The sequence below is a fragment of the Meleagris gallopavo genome, chromosome 4 (assembly GCF_905368555.1).
Source record: "Meleagris gallopavo chromosome 4, MGAL_WU_HG_1.1, whole genome shotgun sequence".
In the NCBI taxonomy this organism is placed as follows: Eukaryota; Metazoa; Chordata; class Aves; order Galliformes; family Phasianidae; genus Meleagris; species Meleagris gallopavo.
The window spans coordinates 48,778,651-48,789,322 of record NC_139407.1 but is presented as its reverse complement, the minus strand read 5'-3'; the positions used below and the strand labels follow the sequence as shown (position 1 = coordinate 48,789,322).

The following is a 10,672-nucleotide window of genomic DNA, read 5'->3' as shown; positions in this document are numbered from 1 at the left end:
CCTCTCCACCTCTGAACTGCAAGCAGGCAGGATCATAGCACAGATAAATAGCTACATCTGACACAGTTATTCGAGAGAAAAAAGCAATCCTTGTTTTCCTAGGAATTCAGGTTACCAGACTGATCACCTTATGTCTCTGGATAGTCTAATCCTCAGGGAAAACATATTTTTCAAACAACGTATTCAGCTACATCGTGCATATGGTTTAGGTGTTGCTGTTGAAATGGTGGGTGCAGATGCAATGAAACAGATTTCTTGCATTTCAGCCTTTTATGTTTCCACTCTTGGAGAGGGATGGATGCACTTGTCACAGCTATTGTTTCTTTTTCTGAAGTTAATTGCCCTTTAAAGGTGTTTTCCCTCCACCTGTCACACTAGAAACAGAACTAGAAATTGCCAGGACCAACTTTGCAACAAAGTGACACAAATGCACAATCGTTGCTATCAAGATCAAATTAAGCTCAGAGGAAACAGACAAGAATAAGCTTACAGCTGAAATGTCTGAAGCTAAGCTTCTGCATTGAGACCAAGATGGATGTATTTCATCCTGCAGATTTGCAGCGTTGAATCCAACTCTGGCCACTTCAGAGGCTTCCCAATGGATAGGGTACAAGATCAGCTGTAACTAGCTGATGTCAGACATAGGATTCATTGAGATGGAGATGGAAACCGATGTGCTGTGATAGCCATGCAGTCGAATGTCATGTGAGGGGCTGAACCCTCCTTCTTCGACTATTATCACTCATAAAACAGTCCCCACCAACTGGAATTAAATCCAGAGGGAATACAGAAATGGAAATGGCCATAGAAATAATAGTGAAATGCATTAATTCTTGGATTTTCCTGGTTATATCTAACAATTTAAATAAATTATCATCCATCAATTCCACGGTAAGCTTGAGACCTTAAAATCACAGAATCACAGAATTGTAGGGGTTGGAAGGGACCTCTAGAGATCATCGAGACCAACCCCCCTGCCAAAGCAGGTTGAAAATCTCTCATTACCTGGTGGAGAGTATTCACGTGACCACACAGCATGAACACAGCCCTCTCTCCTGAAGGGAATGGAAATTATGAAAGCAGGCACGGGTTTAGTGAGCTGCATGGGAGGAGAGAGGGCTCTGAGTCATCGACTCTGCAAACAACCGCATGAGACTGCAGTTTCACTTTTTGATGTGGTCTCCTTATAGAAGCATATGCCAGCTGAATTATCACGATGAAATTCTATTCATTCCTCCTGGTCATTTTAGTTCTTTGTTCTGGGGTAAGAGAGATGAAGCTTCTACAGTGGGCATTGTACTCACCGTCCAAGTGATAATTCTGTCGTTAGTGCCTTCAGGGAGGAGCTGGGTCCTCCCACCCACCCTCTTTATCACTTTCATGGAGGAGAAAAGGGAAATGCACGCAGGAAGGACTGGGTCTCCCCCTCTCAGGTCTGCACACAGGAGAAACTTGTCAAGGAGACTGCAGTGAAGTAAAAGAGGCCTGCGTTGTCTGCATGTCAGACAATGCTGTACAAAATATGTGGTGAGATGAGAGGGTGTTCCCATTCTGTATTGCCACAATGTAATGAGATGGAGAAGCTTTCAGGTGCACAATCCCTCATTCAGCATTGGAGAACACTCCCTCTCCCACACTGTGTGCAACTGAAAATCACTGCACTGTGCTACTGTTATCATTTAGACATGTTTTTAATCACAAAGAGTGTCAGTGCCTTTCCGGTATGAAGGTGCAAATGACATTAGTGACAAGAATCACTGGGTTTTGCCTACAGGATGTCTCTTCTATTTTGTGGTCTCCAGCCCTTCTCTAGGTGAGGTTGCCACACAGCCTTGTGTTGGTAACAGAAAACACTGTTTTCTTCCTTTGGCTTTCATTTGTCTTTAGGTAAAATTTCACCTGGAGTATTCCTTAGGCAAGGAAGTTGGAAGTTGGTCATCTAAATTCACAACATTGAATTCTACTTCAGCATCCACACACACACACACACACACACACAAACAAACAACAAAAAAAAAACAAATGGCAGTGGGAAACTGGTGACATGTCATTGGGTTCAAAGTGACATGAATTGGCTGTTTTTCATAAGTTAAATTGATGGGAATGTTCTCAATTGAGCCTGATCAACTGCAAGTGTAGAACTCCAAATCTGAACATGTGCTGAGAGCTCTAGGCCTAACTCCCTAACTCTTCTGAATTTTAAATGCTGAGTCCCACCTATGATGAAAAGAAACACCATCATATAAATAAAATCACTATATAGTTCTGTGAAAGTGTGAGTCCTGAAGTAACAAGGATTTGGCTACTGTGTCAATGGGAGATAACAGATCCCACTGAGTGGGAGCCTGACTGAGTTTCCATTTAAAAGCACTTGAAATCCTACATCTCAGGATATGTGTGATACCCTGAAATAAGAATGGATTGTTTGACTACAGCTTTATCTTTGCCAGCAAGATGATTTGCTGAAACTGAGAGATACACCCATGGATTTTAACAGTGTCTGGATTAAGCCACAAAGAAAGGAAAGCTTGCTTTGGAGTAAGCTACTTGGTTAAAATATCTCTGCCTGGATGAATGCTCTTGCTTGTTAATGAAGTGTGAAGTCACTTCACACTTTTTACCTTTCATTTTGCTGAGTAGGAGTGTGTAGGCATGGACAGTTACCACGGAATAAACACACTGTAAATTCACACCATCAATTAATTTCTTCATGTGTCCATGCTCTGAGACAGAGGAACACCCTGTTTTGGGATGGTGGGTGGGTGAGGATAGCTGTGAGGAGGATATTTTATCAAAACAAAGCTGCTTCTGCACATATGTTGTATGAAAAGCAAGTGGCTGAGAAGCCTTACGGCCACAGACTTTGCGTGTGTAGACTTCCCTGCCATCCTGGCTGTCTCAGGCTGACTCAAGGCATCACCAGCATCATGCCAGCTCTGCCCTGGAGAACAGCATGGTTTGGGATCACCTACAGAAGCAGGAGCCAAAATGGGCAAGGTAGCATCTTCAACACAGGTGCCAACACTCCCATTGAAATTGGTAGACACCCAAATCCTTTCCTGAGTGTTCTTGTACCCACAAAAGGGACAAAATAAAATAGTTTTGCTTGATTCTGCAGGATAAGGTGGGAAGATTTTGTGGAGACAGTCAATAAATAAATAAATTCTGAGCTTACTTAAATATTTATTGTGTTGTTGGAGGTGTAGGAATAGACATGCCCCCAGGTAGTATCGTGTCCCACACCTACCACAAGTTTGGATATGTCCTTTCTGTGGGAGTATTATCATGCAATTCATCTCTGGATTTTTCAGCTTAATTTTGCTGTTTAGTTTTCCTTTAAAAGTCTCTGAGGACTGCACAGGCCCTTTCTATGGCGCCTGTGAGTGCTCTTTCACAGCCCTAACGTCTCAAGGCTTAGATGAGACCCAGAGTGACCTGGACCTCCTATGTGCTGTTTTTCCAGAAACTTCCCATGTTTGCTCATCAGATTCCTTTGCTGGAAAGACAAGGGCAGCATCCCCTCCAGCCTGGTGAGGATGAATAAATACAGCAATTACAGTGCACAGAAAGGGTCAGCCCAGGAGCTGCTGGAAGCAACCCCAGCAGCACTGTCTTAGCCCAGCTTTTGCAACTAAACAAACAAGAAAAAGCATTATTATTATTATTATTATTATTATTAATTATTATTATTATTTTATTATTTTAAAGTCACTTTTTCTGGGTAATTAAGTTGTGAAGTTAGGTCTGGGTGTTAAAATACTCTCCTGACTCTGGAGTTTTCCACAAGGGTTAAGATAACGTGGCAGAGCCGCTCATGTACAGTGCTGGTTGGTGAGCGAGCCGAGATAAACCAACCAGCTTAACCACAGGGACATGTTTTCTTTCTGCACCGGAAACACCTGCCAAAAGGCTTCAACAGGGTTGTATGAAGAGAAGCCCCAAATCAAACTCCATCCATATAGTAGTAGGCTGTGAGATGATTCTCGGCCTCTCAGCAAACGGCTTGAATCTGGTACATTTTCTGTGTGTACTGCTTTGCCCATTAGGCAGATCTAACTCAGTGCTGGAGACTCTGGTGGTGACAATCCCAGAAGCCCATGAAAGCCTTCCATAGAGTCTTTCAAGCCCAGCTAGGTCTGACGGCTCCTAACCCTCCAAATGTTACCTCCTACCCACTCCTCTGGCCACGGGAGCACCTTCCAGTGGGCTGTGGGAGCTGTAACAATCACTGCACATGCCTTGTCAGATGTCAGCTGGTAAGGTAGCAAATTTCCTAAGTAGGTGGTTCCCAGGGATAATGCAAATATGGGAACAACATGAAAGATGTGTTCTTTGGGAGCGCTGGGTATTTTAACTCATTACCTTGCAGTCCAACAGGGAGATCTGGAGAAGTCTGACATCACTTATTATTCATAAATACAGGCAAGATGACTGGAATATGGGGTCAGCACTACACCATGCTCATTCTGCAACAGATGGTAGTAAAGCTGTAGCAGGGGATCTACCAGATGCACAACAGGGAATTATTAAATTATGGTTTTCTATTGTACACATCTTTGTCATGTGCTCTGCATGTACAGCAGAGCAACAGTTTGCTGTAGCTAAAATTCCTCTTGGAATACTGAAAAATGCAATAGTAACTAGGTACCCAGCCAACCTGGGTAGGTCCTGAACAGACTGATGTGAAATACTGCAGGGGATGCCATTACTTCAAATACCCTTGGTATAATAGAAGGTGACACTCAACATTATGAAGGTGCTTCTCAGATATATGATTTAATCACTGACAAATCTAAGAAGTACCCCAATTAGCAGATGTGGGTTATTTACGTTAGCCATCTCTTAACAAAGGTTCTCTGCTATAAGGGATCCTTTGAATTCAGCAAGGTCACCTTTGATAGCTTAGCTTCTTTCCAATCAAAGGCTTCTTTTACTCAGTATCTCAGTCTGATACAGTTTTTGAGAAGGGCGCAGTGAAGGATCTAATTGTCAAGGGGCAGGCCCACATACACAGAGACTAAGACAACAGCAGCAGCTGCTTAGGTTGCACGCAGCTGCTATGCAACTGCAGCCTGGACAACATCAGCTTCTCTGTTACCGTCACATTCAGTTAGCAGCTGAACTCTGCATATCCACAGCTTAGCTTCAGAATGTCAGTCATCAACTAGCTTTATTTCTCATTCCATCAGACTGTAAATGGGATGCATGCCTGTACCAAGTTAATATGTCGCTGTTGTGCAGAATCACAGCCTTTGACCAGCACACAACAAAAAGACCAGAAGAGTTTATGAAAAGAAAATGTAGTTTAATAAAAAATTACATAAGGTCAAAATACAGCCAGCACAAATATGCTGTATGCATACATACCAACAAAGCCACAAGTCACAATAGTTTTAAAATCAAGACAGTCTCAAAGCCATCTTGGGTGAGAAAAATAGCAATTACTCCTTCTTTTCTACAACTTAGCAGGGTACTGAAACTATATTCAGTAGAAAACATCTCTACATTGTAGAAGATATCCATTACCACAGACGTCCAATGGAAAGCTGTAATTATGTCCTCTTCTAACTAACTCATCTCCACCTTCCTATTCTGTCAATGGCTTCATCAGAATACCCATGAAGACCACACTGTTACAAGAGCCCCCAGCCAGAAAGAATGCACACCATACTGATTCGGAGGACGTCCAGCAAGTCCAAGAGCACGTCGGAAGACTGTTAGGAACTCCCTCTTTGTGACAGGTCTATTATCCAAATGCACAAAGAGAGGACCCTCTCCTTGTGGCCGTGCTGCCACATAAACATGGAGAGCTTCAATAGGACATACCCACGTCTCTCTAGAAAGTGCCAGTTGGACCAAAGACCTTTCTTGACCTATTTGAGATGTACGCAAGCAAAGGTTCGCACTCCAGCTAGTCAGCTGGAGATCACTCAAGTACAAGAGCTTTGGCTGGACAACATTTTTGTGATTTGCCACTATTTCTTCTGTGTGTAGTGCCCCCCAGAAAGCCACAGTAAATAAGGCACGGAACAATATACATTCATAAGGAGAGCTACACACAGACTCCAGAGTTCCCAGGAGAGATCTTAACACTTCAATTGTTACAGGAGAGTATTTTTCTTTTGAAACAGCAGTCCTACATTTCAATCTTGATATCATGTGACAGACAGCAGGGTCTTGAAGAGGGTCAGAATGATCTACCATTTTGGAGATGAAGGACAGCCCTTCCATGTATGTTACTATTTTTGTGGGAGGCAGATCCTGACACTCCATGGTGACCAAGAACCCTTTCACTTGACCCACTGGAAGTGGCCAAACTGCAGGCAGTGCCATGCATTCTCTAAAGGCAAGAAAATTCTTCAGGCCCTCACAGTAGAGCTGCCATTGGTGGTTACTTCCTGAGCCCTCCAGTAACATAAGAGTCTTCAGGGGCCAAGGACCCAAGGGATGCTTCTCAGAAACATGGCCAAGTTCATCTGCAGAAAGAAACCAAGATTAGCAATGGTAAGCAAGGCAGTCTCACTGACAAGCAGACAAAAAGCTTCTTTCCTTACAACACCCTGCAGCTATTGCTTGAGCGTCCCTGTAGAAAACAAAACAAAACAAAACAAACAAAAAAGACAAAAACTCTACAAGAACGTCCCTTGCATTTTTAGGACTCTCATGTGTAGAGTCATAAGGATGAAGGGTTAAGTGTAAGAACACCCCATGACTTTTCTCCTTAGAACAATGCCCCAAGCCTTGTTAGGGACCCAGAACAACACCCCAACGTTCTGCAATCCCAGGTCAAGATGAACATGCACAAGGGTCTGGAAGTGACAAAAACACATATTACAAATAAATTCTTAGTGCATGCAGCACCCAGCAGGCTTCCTACACAGGGGTCAGAGCCCAAGGAAAGAGCATGCCAACCTCCCACTTGGATTGGCCACCCCATGCAGCCCCCCATACCCAAACCCCTCAGCACTACACATACCCACTCTGTCCCCGCCACCAGCCTCCTGTCCTCTTGAACCCAGCGATCCAGTACAGCCATTTGGACTACGCAGCAGCCACTCCATGCCGGGTTCTTGCCCCAGCAAGGCGAGGAGCTCCCAGAACGGCGAACGGCTGGTGGCAGCCGGCTCGACTCCGCTCTCAGAGCGCCACATCGCCAACAAAGCGACACCCCGAACGCCACGAGCACGAAGCAGCACAACGACGTCCCCGTTCCACCGTTTTGTACCCTGGCCCAAACTCCCGGCCAATGAGAAGGACCGTCTCTCAGCCGCGCTCTTCTCTCAGCCAATCGCAGAGCCCGTGCCGGGGGAGGACGCTGGGGCGGTTCGGCGCGGAGGGCAGTTCGCACCTCGGGCCTCTTTCTCCCGCCGGGCGGGCCTCATCCCGTAGGAAGAGCCCTGAAGATGTTATCTGTTATTTATCACCTCATTAGACCACAATTAAGGGCTAACGAAGAACGCCCTTCTGAGTACAGGAGTCGGCTCACGGCCCCTTCGCACCTCCCGCCCCGCCCACTCCGGACGGACAGCCGATCGCAGCACTGTGCGCTCCCCGCTCTCCTGCGAGTGCCCAATCGGCGGGCGCCGCGGGCTGGCTATAAAAGAGCCCGCGCTGATCAACAGCCCCAAGTTCGTGCTGCTGTAGCCGAGGTGTGGTGCTCCTGATGTCGTGCAGTAGCCGCGCTGCGAGTGGGACTGCGGCTGCCTCACCTTTCTGGGAGATGCTGGCCCTGTTGGCCCAGGAGCCGGGTGTAGAGTGGCTGAAGCTGAGCCTCGCCGGACAGGCAGCTGTTCCATTGCCGTGCAGAACGGGGCAGAGGACGGCGTGCAGGACCCGGGCGGTGGGGCGGCCCGGCGGCTCCGGGCGGTGCGGGGAGCTCGGCGCGGCAGCGGGTAGGTGAGCACGTGTGGCAGCGGCAAAGCACCCGCTGCGCTCTGCCTGCTGCGGCTCTCGCCTTCGTTTTGCTCGAAGTCTTGTGTGAGGCCAGAGTTCTAGGAGGCCTCGAGCCTTATTTCCAGGCAGGGAAGCGCACTGCCTTCTGGCAGGAAGGTACTGCGTGCCCTTCCTGGTTAGAAGGTCTGCAGACCATGCTAGCAAGGCTTGGCTTTAGCTGAGCTTTTGTTTACGTTCTGGTACGGCTCTGAATTACTGGAGCCTGAGATGCATCAGGTGTTACTTGTAATCCTTCTCACCTGAAAAATGTCTCCTTAACAGCTCAGGGTGTAGCTGTGTGTGAGCTTGGTGTCTGTAGTCAGAGGAACTGCTGGGGCCCCACTCAGGTGTGCCTCGCACTGTGGGATGCTTTATTGCAGTTTGGGTGGTGTGCTTGTGCTGTTTGTGCTAATGTGAATCCTGTCTTATAGGAAGGGAGGCCAATTATCCTTGGAAACACTCACTGGGACCTCAGCCTCTGAAGACGTTGTTGTTGTTGGAGTGCTCCGGGGATGTTAGGCTTTGGCAAGCCTACCTCGAGGGGCTGAAGAAATTTCTCGCCTTTAGGAAGAACATGGGAATGCCTGCAGCTTGGCCCATTCCAGTGGATCAAGTTAGGGGATTTTTAGCTGTGGAGTCTCTTTACTCCTCCTCAAAAACATTGGTGTATGTGGCAGCTTTGTCTTACTTATCAAGACTGTCTGGTAACCCTGACCCTCTGGAAGATGCTATAACCCGCTGGATGGTAATGGGGTTGAGACATCGAGTGGGCATCCTGAGAGAAAAATATGCTCCTATAACAATTGAGATGCTACGATCTCTTTTAGGAGCTCTGGAATCTGTGTGTGTATCCCATTATGAATGCTTACTGTTCCGTGCATTGTTCACTGTGGCTTTTTTTGGTGCACTTCGAATAGGAGAGGTGGTGGCAAAGCACCGTAATGTACTGCAGCCTGAACTGCTCTACCTGAGGGACATGCAGATGACAGAAAGCAGGGTGGCGTTTCGCCTGCATAACTCTCCTGTCAACCAGGAGAGACCCATCATCAGCCTTGCTCTGTCAGGAGAGCCGTGGGTGTGCCCTGTCCTGGCCCTCCGGAGCTTTTTGGCTGTGCGTTCAAGGCTGGAAGGGCCACTCTTTGTGCACAGGGACAACGTACCTGTAACAAAGAGGGGATTTCTGATTGTTCTCAGATGGGCCCTTAGGCTGCTGGGGCTGCCCCTGGAGCAGTATGGTGTGCACTCCTTCTGGCTGGGGACTATCATCACTGCTGCACATTGCGGATATCCCAGGGAAGATGTCACTCGCCTGGCAAGGTGGCCGTGTGTGTTCCCAGAGAAGTCATAGCCATGGAGACAGTGGGCAAAAGAAGCTAGTGGTTTCTTTCTGTAGGAGTTTCAACAACATAAATTACTGCCAAGGACTATAAACTAACATTACCATCTGTAATGAATGTTCTACCTCACTGTGGGTATGGTCTGTGAAGTTCACTTGTATTTGTTTTCACCGTGTACTGTTGAGGGTGGGGGACTGTCAAACTTGCTGTGCCCGCAGATGCTTTTATCTTGTATAACTTCAGTTAATAAATGCTTCCTTTTTAAAAATGCAGTCTGTACTTACTGATATTATTCTTTATCTGAAGAAATTGTAGACTTTGGCTTTTTTTTTTGAGCAATAAGTGATTCTAAAGTTTTGAAAAATAATCACCTTAGGACTTTACAGTAGGCATTGTAAAATATTGTAGTTAACTATAACGTATGTTGCTGTTACATGTCAAGCTATGGTAAAAGATGTTGCTGAGGTCAAAAGGGAAACAAGCTGTGCTATTAGCCTAAGAACAGACACCAAAGGCTGAAGTTTTTTTTTTCTAAAAAACAAACAAAAACAACCCATCTTGGTACTCAAGATCTGTTCAAACCAGTATCTTTATTCAGGAAATACTGGCTCCAAAAGTATTTGTTTGTCTGTTAATCCCAATTTCCTCTGAGCATAATTAGCCTGATTAGAATTTTAAACAACTAAAATAGTACAGAGTTCACTTAATGGGTAATGTTATCCTTAGGTTATATTACTTGTTCATTATTCAGTCTGCGCTTTCATTTTTGTGAATTTGAAGATAGTTGCTTACACTGAGGAGTCTTCAACTGTAATCATGAAATATAATGGCTTGAGTGCTGCCAATTTTGTGGTTGCAGCACTTAGGGGATGTGTGATGGAATATATTTTTCACCATGTGGCAGGACAAGAAAGGGAGATGGTAGGTGTGATGGTGTCCTGCCTGAGCACTACAGTGAGCAAGCCTACTGATGGTCCTTCCTGCTATCACTGCTCCAAACCTTGAACAAAGGTGTTGACAAATAGAGAGTTCACAAATTTTCTCTGTGCTTTGTCCTTTTTCTAGCAACAGGGTGGGCTACAGAAGTAAGGGAGCTGTCTGAAATTTAATTCTGGTATGATTTCCATAGAAATAATTAAGCAGGGTTTCCCAGATCTTCTAATCTCTCTACAGGATACCACCACCCTGCTACTCTTTACCCTGAGTAGCATTGTGTTCAGCGTGGGATTTACTGCAGTGAGGCATCTTTAGTGGTTGCTATCATATCTGAGATCTTGGTTTTAACAGCATTTCAGTTAAAAGCTATTTGTGTTTCACTGCCTGGCTTTGTTCACTGAAATGCTTGTTTGCATAGTAATTTCTGCATAGAATTTTTGTGATATTCTGCATAGAATTGAGGTGAT

General features: G+C 45.7%; 2 protein-coding genes across 2 annotated transcripts; one reads left to right on the top strand and one right to left on the bottom strand.

Moving 5' to 3' along the window:
- Positions 1–5,607: 5,607 nt before the first annotated feature.
- Positions 5,608–7,151, bottom strand: LOC104910789 (uncharacterized). Its single transcript, XM_085221921.1, has 2 exons — positions 7,064–7,151; positions 5,608–6,476 (listed from the first exon to the last, which is right to left on the bottom strand). Exons 1-2 carry the CDS (start codon positions 7,149–7,151, stop codon positions 5,608–5,610), a joined length of 957 nt encoding a protein of 318 aa, XP_085078047.1.
- A 512-nt stretch (positions 7,152–7,663) lies between these two features.
- LOC104910790 (uncharacterized) lies at positions 7,664–9,280 on the top strand. The gene is made up of 2 exons (XM_085223426.1): positions 7,664–7,824; positions 8,368–9,280. Exons 1-2 carry the CDS (start codon positions 7,664–7,666, stop codon positions 9,278–9,280), a joined length of 1,074 nt encoding a protein of 357 aa, XP_085079552.1.
- Positions 9,281–10,672: the final 1,392 nt, after the last annotated feature.

What these genes read in the sequence shown, in the direction of transcription:
- LOC104910790 (XM_085223426.1), top strand. Translation starts at nt 7,664, where the DNA reads ATGTCGTGCAGTAGCCGCGCTGCGAGTGGGACTGCGGCTGCCTCACCT. An exon ending in AGAACGGGGCAGAGGACGGC is followed by an intron (nt 7,825 to 8,367) that starts GTGCAGGACCCG and finishes TCTTATAGGAAG; the next exon opens with GGAGGCCAATTATCCTTGGA.
- LOC104910789 (XM_085221921.1), bottom strand. Translation starts at nt 7,151, where the DNA reads ATGTGGCGCTCTGAGAGCGGAGTCGAGCCGGCTGCCACCAGCCGTTCG. An exon ending in CTTGCTGGGGCAAGAACCCG is followed by an intron (nt 6,477 to 7,063) that starts GCATGGAGTGGC and finishes TTCTTTCTGCAG; the next exon opens with ATGAACTTGGCCATGTTTCT.